General features: G+C 39.7%; 1 protein-coding gene across 2 annotated transcripts; it reads right to left on the bottom strand.

Annotated features, from left to right (window-relative positions):
- Positions 1–1,874: 1,874 nt before the first annotated feature.
- ARMT1 (acidic residue methyltransferase 1) lies at positions 1,875–16,947 on the bottom strand. 2 transcript variants are annotated; one of them, XM_038526334.1, is made up of 5 exons: positions 16,789–16,947; positions 14,073–14,178; positions 13,396–13,640; positions 7,789–7,954; positions 1,875–3,560 (listed from the first exon to the last, which is right to left on the bottom strand). In XM_038526334.1, exons 1-5 carry the CDS (start codon positions 16,827–16,829, stop codon positions 2,793–2,795), a joined length of 1,326 nt encoding a protein of 441 aa, XP_038382262.1. In that variant the 5' UTR covers positions 16,830–16,947; the 3' UTR covers positions 1,875–2,792. The 2 variants fall into 2 exon arrangements, with proteins under 2 accessions (XP_038382262.1, XP_038382263.1); XM_038526335.1 differs by lacking the exon at positions 16,789–16,947 and adding an exon at positions 16,701–16,727.
- Positions 16,948–17,107: the final 160 nt, after the last annotated feature.

Genomic DNA, 17,107 nt, shown 5'->3' with positions numbered 1-17,107 from the left:
AAATATCCACTGGAAAAAAGTCTCTTCAAAAAATGGCATTGGGAATATTGAACAGCCACATGCAGAAGAATGAAACTGGACCATTCTCTTACACCACACACAGAGATAAACTCAAAATGGTTTAAAGATCTAAATGTGAAACAAGAATCCATCAAAATCCTAGAGGAGAACACAGGCAACAACCCTTTTGAACTTGGCCACAGCAACCTCTTGCAAGACCCATCTATGAAGGCAAGGGAAACAAAAGCAAAAATGCTCATCAAGATTAAAAGCTTCTGCACAGCAAAGAAAACAGTAACCAACACTAAAAGACAGCCTACAGAATGGGAAAAGATATTTGCAAATGATATATCAGATAAAGTTCTATAAAGAACTTATTCAAACTCAATATCCAAGAAACAATCTAGTCAAGAAATGGGTAGAAGACACGAACAGACATTTCTCCAAAAAAGATGTACACATGGCCAATAAGCACATGAAAAAATGCTCCACATCACTTGCCATCAGGGAAATACAAATCAAAGCCACAATGAGATACCACCTCACACCAGTGAGAATGGCTAAAATTAACAAGACCAGAAAACAACGGATGTTGGAGAGGATGTGGGGAAAGGGAAACCTTCTTGCACCATTGATGGGAATGCAAATTGGTACAGCCACTCTGGAAAACAGTGTGGAGGTTCTTCAAGAAGTTAAAAATAGAGATCCTCTAGGACTCAGCAATTACACTACTGGATATTTACCCCAAAGATACAGATGTAGTGATCCAAAGGGGCATGTGCAGCAATGTCCACAATAGCTAAACTGTAGAAGAAGCCACGGTATCCTTCAACAGATGAATAGAAAAAGATGTGATATATATACACTTTGGAATATTACTCAGCCATCAGAAATGACGAATACCTACCATTTACATTGACATGGATGGAACTGGAGGGTATAAGGCTGAGTGAAATAAGTCAATTGGAGAAAGACAATATGGAGGTCGAGAAAAATTAAGGCCATCCCACCTAAAGTTTAGCATTAGCACAAGTACAGCCATCTTAGGCCCCTGTGAATAAGAGCTGAACTTTATGTGAAAAACTGCAGAATGTCCTCAATGTCCTCGGCAGGTAATCCCATATCAGAAAGACAACAGAGCCCACGCCCATGGTAGAAAGTCCCATATTAGAATGAGAACAGAACTCAATGCACTTGAAAGCCCCACATCAGAATGTAAACAGAACTTGGAGAAATTCTTCCACCCCTTCTGAAAATCCCCTAGACCAGCCTATAAAAAACCCAGCTGTAACCCACTTCGGGGCCCAAGTCCCTGCTCTGCTGTGTCGGGCACACTTGGACCCAAGCTCGAGCTTGCTAATAAACCCTTGTGCGCTTGCATCGGTGTCGGCTCCTTGGTGGTTTCTCGGATTCGCAATCTTGGGCACAACACAATTATCATATGGTTTCACTCATATGTGGAATATAAGAAATAGTGAAAGGGATCATAAGGGAAAGGAGGAAAACTGAGTGGGGAAAATGAGAGAGGAAGACTCCTAACTCTGGGAAACAAAACAGGTTGCAGAAGGGGAGGTGGGTGAGGGATAGGGTAGCTGGGTGACAGGCATTAAGGAGGGCACATGACAAGATGAGCAGTGGGTGTTATACTATATGTTGGCAAATTGAATTTAAATAAAATATTTTAAAACGTGTAGTTTTATATAAACATTTTACAAAACTTTTTAGAAACACTTAGCAAGGACACAGACCATAACCTCATTGTGACATAATTTAAGAACTGCTTTGGCGACATACACATTATCAGTTTATTACATAGACTCATATTTAATCTTCCCTTCTGGATCTTCTCCCACTGGAAAATAAAACCAACAAGATTTTCAGTATGATTCATTTTATTATATCATCAGAAAAACATTTCCAGGTTTACTGCTGATTTGTTTCAAAACAAACTGGCCTGAAACTTATATACTTTAATATCTAATGGTCACCAAAAAATGGGTAAGCATATAAAAAATTAACTTAGTACTCCAAATTCAATGCATAAGAATCTTTTCTATCTAAACCATTTTTTAAAAACTTCAGAACAATCTAAAAATCTGTTCATGTAAAGCACTTATGTATTAATATAGTTCAGTTGATTATGAATATCACAAATAGAAGTAAAAGATATCAGTTCTTCAAATACCATGTTTCATTTTGTTCAATTTTGGGTTTCCTACTATCCATTCCACAGGTCAATCAAAATACAAATGCGTGCAAAAGTTCAAGGAGAACAAAATTTACAATTAACTTATGAGGTAATCTTTACTTTCATTGTTCAAGTATCACAGTTCTAAGAAATGTCTCTTTCTAAGCATGTCTCATTTAAGAGGTTTGTTTTCAGAGCCCTTATTTCTAGAGCCCAAAACAAGTGAAATAAAATCCCATGCTTCCTTGAATATTAAATACCATGCAGCATAGCATTAAAACAATGTTAACTGACTTTAAAAGCAGAATTCTCTCATATTTTACTTTCTGACCAATTAAAAGTTCATTAAAACCGCTTGAAATTATGTTATTAAAATTCCAACATAAATATCTACAACTAGATTAATCCACTTATCTCCCAAACAATGTAGTGGGCAAAATGCCCAAAGAGAAAAGCATCCAGAGTACATAAATGAACGCTGAGAAGCCATGTCTCCCAGAGCTAATGCAGAAGAGCTATGTGACTAAATTCACACACTGCTTTGTCTGGGGATGCAAATCGTGGGTCGTATTTTTCTATGTAACTTAAGAGTTCCTAAAGCAAGTCAGAGCGGACCATCAAACTGAAATATTCCATACTTGCCACTGGTCAGCCAGTTGGGCTCAGAGGCCATGTACTGTTCAGCCTGCCCCGGCTGCAGCCCAACCTGAATCTCCGCTTTTAATGTTCGTATACTGCAGAGAGGGGCAGGATGGAAGCCGTTCAAAGCCTGATGAAATGGAATGGTAAATTCCCACTTTCTATCACCTGTCAACTTCCTATAGTTCAAATCACCCTTGAATAAAATTAAATGTGCCTTTTGTAGTTCAGCATACAAGTCAGGAGCAACCTGAGACATTACACAGAATTCATGAGGCAGAGTCCAAAATATATGGTCATGGTAAACCCATTTGCCCATTTTAATATAATTTTCCCAGTCAACCCCACACTTGGACATCCACTTATGATTAGAACTTTTGACTTGTTCAATTAACCAGTTAAAATCATGGATAGTAGTATCAGAAACAAACCACGGAATAGTTTTTCCATAAAAATGGATCTCAGTAGCCAGCTGCGAGGACAACAAAAAGTCAGCTAAAACTAAATCTGTAACAAGTTCAAACCCAGAATTATCCAGAACAATATCAACTCTAGTAATAGATGCTTTTTCTCTTGTTTTCTTGCAGTTGTTAAGCAGCGACCAAAGACGTTCCATGTCATTCACTAAAATCAGAGGTTTTAGTTCCTCCAAAGAATTTATTATATTGATTTTCTGAGAACTGGTTTCCCCGCCTGATAGAGACAGATCACACTTATTTCCCCACAGTGAAATCTGAAAAAGAAAAAGTACATAACTTTTACCCTTCTTTTGAATAACCAACAAAAGTCTATTACGTAAAATGTGGGGGGAACAGTTGTTAAAACTATTCATAAAATTCATTTCCACAACACTCGATATAAAATAACCTTCAGATCTACACCTTCTCTAATAATACAAACACTGTGTTTACATCATGATGTATAAACCAGGTTAAGACAATGAAACATTTTATTGGTCACTATATAATAAATTTTTTTTAAAAAAACGAGTTTGAATGAAGTTAATGACCTGGATGGCTTAAATGAGAATGATTTTGCATCTTGCAGACATTAGAATATTTCTCTGTAAAAAGATGCTACAAGGGATGCCTGGCTCAGTGGTTGAGTATCTGCCTTCGGCTCAGGTGGTGATCCCAGGGTCCTGGGATCAACTCCTGCATTGGGCTTTCCGAGGGGAGCCTGCTTCTTCTCCTTCTGCTATGTTTCTATTTCTGTGTCTCTCACGGATAAATAAATAAAAATCTTTAACAAAAAAAAAAAAAAAAGAGGCTACAAAGTTTATTTAAAAATCCAAAGTCTGGGACACCTGAGTAGCTCAGTGGTTGAGCGTCTATCTTTGCCTCAGGTTGTGATTCCCGGGTCCTGGGATTTAGTCCCACATCAGGTTCCCCTCGGGGAGCCTGCTTCTCCTGCTGCCTATGTCTCTGCCTCTCTCTGTCTCTCATGAATAATAAGTAAAATCTTTTTTTTTTTTTTAAGAGTTAAGGGATTTATTTATTTATTTATTCATAGAGACAGAGAGAGAGAGGCGCAGAGACACAGACAGAGGGAGAAGCAGGCTCCACGCAGGGAGCCCGACATGGGACTTGATCCAGGGTCTCCAGGATCATGCCCCGGGCTGCACGTGGCACTAAACTGCTGCACCACTGGGGCTGCCAGTAAAATCTTAAAAAATAATAATAATAGTAAAATAAATAAAAATTCAAAGTCAAGAGAAAAAGAAGTTCCCTTTTCCCTCCCCAAACTGCTCAGTTTCTTTCAGTAGTTGTATAACTAGGACCAAGCAATCTCTTCGGTATTTAGTTCTCTTACTTGAAAAATAAAGAAATTGGGATCCCTGGGTGGCGCAGCGGTTTGGCGCCTGCCTTTGGCCCAGGGCACGATCCTGGAGACCCGGGATCGAATCCCACGTTGGGCTCCCGGTGCATGGAGCCTGCTTCTCCCTCTGCCTGTGTCTCTGCCTCATTCTCTCTCTCTCTCTGTGTGACTATCACAAATAAATAAAAATTAAAAAAAAAAAATTAAAAAAAAAAAAATAAAGAAATTGGGCAAAGTGATGTCTAAAGACCCTACAACTCCAATCATGTATCATTCCACTTTAAATTGAAATGATACTGAAGCTTATTTTATAGAAGATGGTATGTAATTAAATTATGTGTTTAGGAGTACAGGCTCTAGAAACAGATGTGGGTTCAGATCCCAACATTTCTAGTTAATATACCATTATATATAATTATATATAATATATATTAATATATATTGTAATATATATTTATATAGTATATAATATAAATAGAAAGTTAATATAACTTCTAGTTAATAACTGTTGGTCAATTATGTATGTTCTCTAAGGCTTAGCACCCCCAACTGAAAAATGACATAACAGCACTTACCTTGTAGAGTTACTGTGAGAATTGACATTATATTTAAGTAACATACACAATACCCTGTAAACATACTCTACTCTTGTGTGATTCAAAATAAGAGGAAAATGCACATCCTAAGAATATTATTTTAAATAATATTGTGGATGAATGAATAATATCATCATCTTATGAATAATAAGATAAATGGATGTTTTTCACTGTGAGGCTTAATGGTAAGTGTCCACCTGATGCGGAACACAGCAGTGTAGGCTACGGTACCCCTCAGCTGGCGTCAGGATCTCCGTCCGCTGCCTGCACATCTCCCTCATGCCATCTTCCAGTTTGTAATTCCATGTTGATTTGTGCCATTATTTGTCCATCTATATTCCCTCAAGATTACAGGTTCTATGATAGCAAGAACTGCCTGTTTTCCTTGCCATCACAAGCCCAGCATCCAGTCTGACAAAGCAGGCACTGAATTGTTCGCTCTGTGGATGGTGGTGGTGTTCTGGCTTCTAAAAACAGATCAGTGTTCCCTGCAAACTAAAACACCTTCAGGTTTCTTGTGGGAAGTTAACCTGCTGGTCATCGTGAGGGCTAACAGGGGGAAACTTTGAAACTTTGGCCTCATTTATGCGGCCAAATTCGAGGACAGAAAACAGACTGGTATTTCTCCTTCTTTACAACTTACTAGACTCATGGGACAAAGATAAGAGTCAAAGGTCACTCCCTGAAACAATGGGCCATCGAGGGGTAAAGACTGACTAGATACTGCTTTTTTTCCTTTTTAAAATTCTAAACTGTGCATAAAGGATAGTTCCAGCGGGGGTGGGGTGAGGGGGTGGGGGGGGGGATAATTAGGCTTATTATTTAACAATACCCTGAAACAACTTTTCTTCCCAACTTAAAATAAGCCTTTCCTCTTAATCATGCACCTTACACTGCGTGTCCTTCAAGTTTTAACAGGATTCCGCCATCTGTATTGTCAAAGTATTTCCAGAGTGCTGGTGCCATTTAAACTTCTTCGACCAAGAAGCTACCAAGAGCGACCAGTCATCGCTCACCCAAGTTGCATTAGTAACAGACTTCCCCATGTCTAGCCTTGTACCCTTTCCATGTGTCCCAAGAAGTAATCCTTGAAACATGTTGATCCTTCTTACTCCTCTGATGAAAATACTCTAATAGCTCCCCGATTATTGCAATGCGAGTAAAAATGCTTACGAGGCCTTCTGTGGCCCTTCCAATCCTCTCATCTCACCTCGTTTCTGCAGAACCTACTTGCAGTTTCTCTCACGCACCTGCCAGGCTCCCACCTCAGGTACCCTGGCAGGAACGCTACCCCACACCTGCAATGTGACCCACTCCCTCACCTGTCTCGTGTCTTACCCCATCACCCTCTGAGGCTTAAAACTGCTTGGCAGCCCCACTTAAAACTGCTCCCTTGCATTTCCCCCAACATCCCCATTCTCCTGCCCTGCTTTCTCTCTCTTTCTGGCATTTCCTAAGAGCATCTCTTTCTGGAAAATGCTTTTAACTTTGTCTGGGAGATGAGGGCTGGGGATATTGTTGCATAAAACCACACATTTTCAAATAGTTCTGATTCTAATAACACATCTTAAATCTTAGGATGTTTTGAATGAGAACTAAAACCTGAACTTAATGCAAGACAGATGAAAAAATGTAATAAAATCATATTAAACAGGCCACTGACCACCTGAGTGTTTCCACCTGACAACAGCAGCAGGCTGGCTGTTCTAGGCTCTGTGCTCCATGCTGACACAATTGAATCTACCTTCATTCTCACGTCAAATGACAAGGTAAATATGGCATCCTCATTTTACAGGTGAGAAAACTGTAGCTCAGAGAGATTAAGTACCTTGCCTCAGGTCCAACAACAAAGTAACAGAACCAGCATTCAAGCCCAAGGCAGGCTAGGCCAACCAAATGACTGTGAAATATTTTCTCTCAAGAATGACAGAAGCTATAAAGCCAGATGACTCCTATGCCACTAAAATCACTTTCAACTTTGAGATTTCAAAACTCATTTTCAGGGGCAGTCCAGGTGGCTCAGCAGTTTAGCGCCACCTTTAGCCCAGGGCCTGATCCTGGAGACCCCGGATCAAGTTCCACATCAGGCTCCCTGCATGGAGCCTGCTTCTCCCTCTGTGTCTCTGCACCTCCCCCCGCCCCCATGAATAAATAAATAAAATCTTTTTTTAAAAACTCTAAAGGGCAGCCCAGGTGGCTCAGCAGTTTAGCGCCTTCAGCCCAGGGCATGATCCTGGAGACCCAGGATCGAGTCCAAGTCGGGCTCCCTGCATGGAGCTTGCTTCTCCCTCTGCCTGTGTCTCTGCCTCTCTCTCTCTCTTTCTGTGTCTCTCATGAATAAATAAATAAAATCTTTAAGAAAAAAAAAAAACACATTTTCAAATTAGGTGGATTTTCATCTTTTAAACAACACTATCACTAAAATGATAAAAAAAAAAGATCCATTATAACTTAAGTGACAATACATACATGTACTTTGTTGTTAAATTAATACCATCTTTGAATTGAATATACGAATAGGCTCATGAGATTAATTATCACATTTACCTGAAGAAGTCGGAAAAATTCATCTTTCAGCTGATTTTCATCTAGGTCTTTGATAGCTGTTACCAACTCTTGTAGGTGAGTGCACAAAGCAACAATAGATTCCTGTGACTCAAAGAAATTTTGCTCTTTTGATTCTTTAAATACATCAAAGTCATCAATTGGTGGACTATAGGAGGAGAAAATCATTTAGGACAAACATTTATAAAACTCTATACCTTCTTTTTTTCTTTTAACATTTGGGTAATTGCAGTTTTTTTTAAAGGAAAGAGAATATTACTGGTAATAGACACTGTATCAAACATAAATCAGGTTACAGAAAAATAATTATCAAATTACACAAAATAAATCAATTTGATCAAATTACACAAAAATAAATCCCCAAACTCATTTTAGTTAACTGTCAGAAGTTCCCTGATCAAATATTTTACTGGAATTTGGAATAATTATACTGATATACCCATATCCATAATTATTTACCCAGTAAGGTTTCTAGAGCAAAAGGAGAAAGAAACAACTTTTCAAGATAACTGCCTTACTTTAACAAATATTTTTTGCATGCTAAATGTGGCAGGGTTTCACGAAACAAACATATGCATATATTTGTATATAATATGATAATTACCAAGAGAGTCAAACACATGGTACTATGGGAACACAACAACTAGCAAGAAATCAGAAAATATTAACATAAATTTTACTGTAATAACAAATTTTGACAAAGTTTGACATATATGTAGTTTTTTGGGTTTTGACCAATGGTGATATACTTGCCGGGGCTTTATGCTGTCCAATGAGATCAAATAATATTAATACTGACCTAATAACATATCTAGCAAGTATAAAAAAGAACATCACAGACTTTACAGAACCAAATATAAGAGACATTCAGATCAGCTGATCCTCTAAGTTAGCACCTCTTTCCATGGGTCATCCGCCTTAAGATAAAACCAATGTGACTGATGTGAGACTCACTGAAAAAGCAAACACGTACCAGGATTCATACATCCACACAATTGTGGTCTCCTTCCAGTCACCTGGGAAGCTACATCCTTACTCCAAGGATGCTGCCATTGCTCAAGGCACTTTTGGAATTTCCTTCAGAACCTGTGGCACATTATTGAACGTCTCATCAGTGATAGCACATCTTTATTTTCTAGAGTTAATCTGGAGCCAAGTCACTCAGAGAAATTTCAGTAGAGTGACAGGCGTAAATCAAATGGAGTAATAGATTTTCTATCAAAAACGAAGAATGACTAAAAAATAATGAGACTAATTTCTTTTTGAGGCTTGTACACCGACTCTGAAAGAAGTTCCAAAGAATTAAAAGACGACTTCAGCAATGGCAGCTTTGCTGAAATAAATTAGTCTCTCAAGGTGACTTAAAACGAATAAATAAAACCTTTACAAAGTGGGGAGGGGCCTGGGTGGCTCAGTCAGTTGAGCATCTGTCTTCAGCTCAGGTCATGATCCTGGGACCGAGTCCCCGCATCAGGCTCCCTGCTCACTGGGGAGCCTGCTCCTCCCTCCCACTTGTGCTCTCTTAGTATGTCTCTCTCTCTCAAAAAGTAAATAAAATCTTTTAAAAAAAAGTGACTTAAAAAGATAAAAATTATTTGGACGCATAGGTTCAAGAGTAGGGTGAGCAAACTGCAGCTCGCAGACCCATCGTGGCCCACTCTGTTTTGTATGACCTGTAAGCTAAGAATGATTTTTATACTTCTGAATGGTTGAAAAAGGATTATTTTAAAACACATGAAATTCAAATTTCAGTGTCCATAAAGAACATTTATTGACACACAGTCATGCTTGTTCATTTACACACTATCTGTGGCTGCTTTGCACTGCAAGGACAGAGCCAAGGAGCTGCAACAAAGACCATGTGGCCCCTAGAGTCTAAAGTATTTACTATTCCACCCTTTACAGAACAATTTGCCAATCCTTGTTCTACTGTTTTATTAGTCTATCATTAAAGTCACAACTTATATTAAGAGTGAGCCTTATTCCTTGTATTTAGTAAACTCCTACACTTATATATGATTTCTGATTCTAAAAGTGTTTGCTATTTTAGAATCTACTAAAGCTGTATATGTGCACAAACTATGACCAGGTATTCCAGTCCTGGATTACACCCAACAGAAATACATGTGTATGCTCACCAAAAACATGTGCTAAAATGTTGGTAGCAGTATTCTTCATAATAACCCCATGCTGGGAACTACTCAAATATCCATCAACAATGGAATAAACAGACTGTGATATATGCATATAATGTAATCTGATGTAACAATGAAAATTATTTACATTTATATGCAACAATATAGATGAATCCTGACAATGTACACTGAATGAAAGAGGCGAGACACAAAATTATCTCCAAAATAATTTCACTTAAATGCAGTTTTTAAAACAGGCAAAACTAACACAGGATAGTGTTATTCTTGAGGGGTGGGAATGGCAGGATGGAATGGGGCCATAGGGGAGGCTTCTTTGGGTCCTAGTAAGGTTCTGCCTCTTGATCTGGGTGCTTAGGACGTTAAGTGTGTTCTAGTAAAGATTGTTGAACACTGGGATCCCTGGGTGGCGCAGCGGTTTGGCGCCTGCCTTTGGCCCAGGGCGCGATCCCGGAGACCCGGGATCGAATCCCACATCAGGCTCCCGGTGCATGGAGCCTGCTTCTCCCTCTGCCTGTGTCTCTGCCTCTCTCTCTCTCTCTGTGACTATCATAAATAAATAAAAATTAAAAAAAAAAATTAAAAAAAAAAAAAAAAGTTAATTAAAAAAAAAAAAAGATTGTTGAACACTTAAGATACGTTCTGGATATACATTATACTTTATTAAAAGCTTTAAAATGTCTGCTATTTTCTTTGTACTTTTATTTTTCAATTTCTGAAGTACATTCACTTAATCTATTTAAATTTTGCATACGGCTGATGCTTTAAGTCTTAATTTAGACCTGCAGATTACTTACCTATTTAACTCTTTTTTTTTTTTAAGATTTTATTTATTTATTCATGAGAGACAGAGAGAGAGAGAGAGAGAGAGAGAGAGAAGCAGGCTCCATGCAGGGAGCCCGACATGGGACTCGATCCTGGGTCTCCAGGATTAGGCCCTGAGCTGAAGGCAGCACTAAACCACTGAGTCACCCGGGCTGCCCAACCTATTTAACTCTTATAAAAACTATAAAACATGCATCTTGGCAAAGAAAATTAGAAGTATATTTCAGTGTAAGGGGCAAAATCAACATAAACATGTCTTAAAGCTAATGTGTACTTTGGGAGCCTAGAAAAGTAAAGATCCTACTTTGGTCACTGGAGCTATCACAGGCCCAGGAGAGGAATTCCTTCTATGAATTGGACATTTAAAAATATTCAGCACTAGTTCTCCTATAGGATATATCTTCCACACATAGACCTAAATCCTGAGTTCTGCTACAAATTTCCTGACTTTTGAGTGTCAGCCACAGAGATCACTTGAGGAGAGCTCTAACATTCTTGTTCCTGCAACTTAAAGCTATATTTTGCCTTGACCCCTTTTAATAAAGCTGTTCCTGAACCAGTGGGTATATCAAGCCAGGATGTCCAGAATCTCCCTGAGGCATGGAAAGAAAAACTGATGCCCAGGCCCTACTGCAAATAAATTAAACCATTGGTGTTTATTTTAATATAATGATTTCAAACCCTACATGTTTAAAAAAAAAAAAATTTCTCCTCTAACTAGGTTATAAATGTGCAGCCAGATTTGTAAACTTCTACCCTAAATTTTTAAATTCTGAACCTAATCTACCTCCAAAATCAAACTTAGAAACATATTCCTTTTAGCCTTCTATCTTCCAAACTCCCTTAATCCCACACAGGGAGCTACCCCATGTTTCAACAGTTCAGCAGCTTTGACTCATACCATGGATATTTTCCAGATTTATGAAACCATCACCCAGAATTTCAGACTCATCTTAGTCCTTGACAGACATCCAAATCTGCTACTTGAAAAAAGAAGGTTTAATGAGGGCTCTAAGCAGATTTACACAGACCAAGGTCAAGTAATGGCTTTACCATTTACCAGCCATGTACCCATGTAACCCCAGGTAACTTATTAATAACATCATCAGACCTCAGTTTCCTCAACTGTAAAATGAAAACCATAATTAATATCTATACTTCAGTGGGCTGCAAAGTAACTGGAACATAGCTGGTGTCCAAAACACGACAGCTCCTAGTATTAGCTATCATCTTGCTTAAGTGCCTCCCCTGTGTCAGGCAATGTGCTACATTTTTAATAGTATATATACTTTGCTTTTAAAGCAAAAGTTTTAAAATACATTTATTCAGCAGTGGTTGCAGAGTGAGACACAACTAATTAATTAATGCACTTATTCAGCAAAAACAAGCTGTCACTTTAAAAAATAATTTCTAAAGATTTAGATAGAAAAAGCTAATGAATAGACTCAACTTGTTTCCCCATATATTTATTTTATTTTATTATTAGTGCTGATTTGACCAATTGTTCTAAATTATCCTTTCCTATGTTTTGAACTATTACCAAAGAATTTCTTTTAGCAAACCTGTATCTTTTAACCAATGACCTAAAAGGATGATACACATTTTCTTCTGCTTTCTAAATCGGTTCTATATCAGAATTTTCCTAGGAAAAATAAAATTAGTATAAACAAGCCTATAAAAAATAATTTTGATTTGTGTTTAACTTTTAAAGTCTGTCTGTAATCTAGCCATTAAAAAAAAGAAAGGGCTAAGAATTAAGGTAGTGCAAAAAACACTGTAGTGATCACATTTCTGTTGACTTCTTACCCCAAATTAACTGACATATTATCTATTTTTATAAATAAAATATGATTACTTTGTCCTGTCTTATTTTACAGAAATAATTATTTGAATAGTAAAAGGGAATAGAAGAGAAGGGAGAAGAAATGGGTAGGAAATATCAGAAAGGGAGACAGAACATGAAGACTCCTAACTCTGGGAAACGAACTAGGGGTGGTGGAAGGGGAGGAGGGCGGGGGGTGGGGGTGAATGGGTGACGGGCACTGAGGGGGGCACTTGACGGGATGAGCACTGGGTGTTATTCTGTATGTTGGCAAATTGAACACCAACAAAAAATAAATTTATTATAAAAAAAAGAAATAATTATTTGAAATTAACATTTTTTGTTCAGGAAATATAATTTTACTCTAAAACTAAGTCTTCATAAGAATTTTTAATTAGTTCCCATTTCAGATATATCCTTTTAAAAAAAATTCTTTTTTTTGGTATTTTTATTGGAGCTCGATTTGCCTTTTTTTTGTATTTTTTATTGGAGTTTGAAAAAATTCATTTTTAATAATCTCTATACTGAATGTGAGGTTGGAACTTACAACCCTGAGAACAATAGTCCCATGCTCTATCAAACGAGCCAACCAGGCACCCCCGGATATTATATTAAGATATAATTGCCAAGAATCTATTATATCAATAACATTTGCAGAAATGTCCAATACTGCCACTAGTATCTGTTGAACTGAATTCTCGCTTCCACTGGTTTTTAAACTTATCATTTTATAACTTCAAAAAAGCATTAAGTCATCTAAACATTTATAATTTGATGTTATGTACTTACCTCTGGATAATTGCTTCATGAATTCTACGATACATGTAGCATTCTACAAACAACCAAGGTGAGTAAAACCATCTGGGTTTTCCATCATTTTCATTTAAAAGACTCTGCTGATATTCTAAGTACTGATTCCATATGTCAGTATCAACAAACTTCTCAACAAAGGGGATTATTGGTTTATCTGTTTGCAATTCATTTCGTAATTTAGAAAGAAGAGAAATTGCTTTCTTTTCAGCTTCTGTGCCTTTCTGCAGAAAAATGAAAAAAATTTATATACCTAAAATATATAAATAATCCATAAATATATAATTCATATATGTAAATGGTTAATTTATACAGGAATAAGTCCTCTACCATAAAACATTTTTAAGGTCTTAAAGAAGGAAAAAAAAATACTAGCTTTCCAAACTACATTTCATGTCTTTTACGAACCATTATAAACACTGAAATTCAGAGTTCTTCAGTTGAAAATCAAAGAACACACACATTATCCTGTCTTATCGATTCTATCCTTTTTTTTTTTTTTTTTTTAAGTTTCTTCTTAGGAACCCTTCGGTTCTTATCTTCTGGAGGCAAGATCTTTACCATAGAAGGAAAACAGCTATTGTGTTTCTGTTAAAGAGTTAACAAGGAAAAAAAAAAAGAGTTAACGAAAAATTAAACTGAAAACACGGTATTACCTCTCCATGTTTCTCAAAAAATTCACTTTTATGTCGATGCAATGTATCAATAGCCCTGGTTAAGATCTGTGGTATTCTGTCTTTAATTGTAAGATATGCAAACGATCTAGAAGAGAGAGCCACATACACAGTACATTACTTAGCGTTATTATCAGCAGATTGGCCATCTTCCAGTTTCATTTGAATCAAAATTCCTTTTCATATAAGTACTATAAAGTAAGCCACCATTGTTCAACTACTATATTAAGACACAGGAAAATCCTGAAACTTTGCTGGTTTTACAGGTCATGAAAGCTAAACAGCATTGTACCTCTAATCCCAGATTCTCCCCTTGAGTCTGTTCCATGATTTTTTTTTTAAATAAAGATTTTATCTATCCATGAGAGACAGAGAGAGAGGCAGAGACACAGGCAGAGGGAGAAGCAGGCTCCTTGCTGGGAGCCCGATGTGGGACTCCATCCCGGGTCTCCAGGATCATGCCCTTGGCGGAAGGCAGGGATCCCATTTCGTGATTCTTACCTTTCCCATTCTATTCCTCTTATTTTCTTGAATAAGACACTAACTTAATAATGCGATAAGACAGAAAAAGGACTTATCCTAAAAAAAGAAAACTAAAAGAACTGATCCTCAAATTCAAACAGGCTCTTGCGGGCAGCCCCGGTGGCTCAGCCGCCCTCCAGCCCGGCGCGCGATCCTGGAGACGCAGGATCGAGTCCCGCGTCGGGCTCCCTGCATAGAGCCTGCTTCTCCCTCTGCCTGTGTCTCTGCCTCTCTCTCCTCTCTGTGTATTCTCATGAATAAATAAATAAAATCTTAAAAAAAAAAAAAAACAAAAACAGGCTCTTGTGCCAGGTTTATTATTTAGTAGGTGACTTCATATACTTAGATGAATGAGGCAATGGATGTAAACCTGCATGAAAGCCTCTAATGTGCTAGAATATAAAGATATTTATGAGCCTGCTTCTCTCTTTTTAGTCTATGTTCTTAGCCAATTTTAATTCTCCTCAAAGGTTTTTTTTTTTTTTTCTTCTCCTGCCTTCTCTACCTACACAGTGACTTCATCCAATCCATCCCACTCTGCCCCCAAACAAAATTAAGGCAGGTTACCATCACACTCTCCCAACCAAAAAATTAGGAGACTTTCTAGAAGCGCCAAAGAATGAAAAAGCTAGAGGAAAAACTTGAGACTTGCATTAAAAAAAAAAAAAAAAAAAAAGGATACTCTTGATTCTTGGCATACAAAAATCAAAATTTACAGATCATTTTATATACAATGATTTTTTTAAGCAAATGCATAGGATTCAGTTAGTAAATTAGACTTTGGGGGACTCCTGGGTGGCTCAGCGGTAGAGCGGCCGCCTTCGGCCCAGGGCCTGATCCTGGAGACTCTGGATCGAGTCCCACGTCGGGCTCCTTACAAGGAGCCTGCTTCTCCCTCTGCCTGTGTCTCTGCCTCTCTCTCTCTCATGAATAAATAAATAAAATCTTAAAAAAAAAAATTAGACTTCGGTGAGTGATGAAATTCTGTGCATTTTTAGAGCACGAAACTTAGGTTATCAGTTCATGTATATCTTCAGATCACCCAAGTGCAGTAGTTAAATCTTGAGCGAGTCAAAAGTTATACCCAGGTTTCCCAGCAAAGGGGGAAAGAGGGGTGTCAGGACCCCTAACCTCAACCCACCGCCGCCTTGCGTAAGAGTCCACAGTACTAGATTTCCTGAGTTTCCTCAAAGACCTGCATCTGGGAGGGTAAAGTCCCAGGTCAGAGACCAGGGTAGAGCCAGAGGAACCCAGCGCTCAAAATTTAAGGTTCCGCGCACTCCCTTGTATTTTGCACGACGGACCGCACGTCTGCTCAAATTCTGGGCCACTCGTGCCCCTCCAGCCTCAACCTTACTCTCGATAAGGTCAATGTCCTCAGTGCTCTCCCCGTGCGCGCGCGCGAGCGATCCTCAGGACGAATCTCAAAGATAAAACTCGGCCGTTCAATTTACGCAAACACACATCTTTAATGCCCATCCACGACTTCATCCAGAAATCTGTGACACCACGCGTAGAAGGGGAGGAGCTGCAGGCACTGGACGGCGAGATCACCGGTTCATCTCAACGGCCATGGGAAGAAACCTATTCCCCGACAAATCTGAGATTCCTGACTCTTGCAGAGAATTTTAGCCTCCCCCAAAAGAGCGCGTGTTAGGGCAAAATAGAAAATGATCACAGCCTCGGCGCTGAGACGCCCTGAAAGGGGACAGAAGAGGCTTAAACTCGGAGACGCTCATGAAAAGTTAAAAAAAAAAAAAAAAGGAAAGAGCAGCATGGGATGGGGTCGCTTCAAAGACAAGCGGTTTAACGCGAAGGGAAGCCAACGCCTCCCAAAAGGCCCGGAGAAGGACGCAGGGGGAAGCGGGGAGACCGGAGGATTCCGGCAGGGCGCGCGGGCGGCGGCCGGCGCTCGGCCACACGGCTAGAGCCGATCCGAGCCGATCCGAGTCGGGTCCCCGGCCGCAGCCCGCAGCCCGCAGCCCGCCCCGGGCCGCCGAGCTGGGGCCGCCGAGCAGACGCGCCGGGCGGCGGGGCCGGACGGCGGCACCGGGGCCCCTCGGCCCGCCGCACTCCCCCGATGGTTACCCAGAGGCTTCCGGCGACGCCCGGCTTCCCGCAGAAGCGGGGAGGAGGAAGAGCAGCGGAAGGACTGCGCGAGGAAAGCGACACGAACCCTACGTCCTGTCCCGAGAGGGACGCCGGGGACCCGGCCATCGCTGCCGCCGCCCGCGTCGCACCCGCCGCAGGGAGGGAGGCGGTCCCGGCGCGGAGGAGGAGCCGGGAGAGGGAGGGGCCGGGGCTTTAAAAAAAAAAAAATGCGTTTGAATGAAGAAACTTTATTTAGTGCCCGAGGAGGAGACAAACAACGGCCGGCTGGAGGACGCGGAGATCTTCCGGGGACGAGGGCGGGGACAGCGGAGGGCGACGAGAGCAGCGGAATAAGGAAGCGGGCGGAGGCGGAAGCAAGCAGGGACCGGGAGGTCCCTGGCACT

The sequence above is a fragment of the Canis lupus genome, chromosome 1 (assembly GCF_011100685.1).
Source record: "Canis lupus familiaris isolate Mischka breed German Shepherd chromosome 1, alternate assembly UU_Cfam_GSD_1.0, whole genome shotgun sequence".
Lineage (NCBI taxonomy): Eukaryota > Metazoa > Chordata > Mammalia > Carnivora > Canidae > Canis > Canis lupus.
This window is presented reverse-complemented; position numbering and strand designations above follow the sequence as displayed.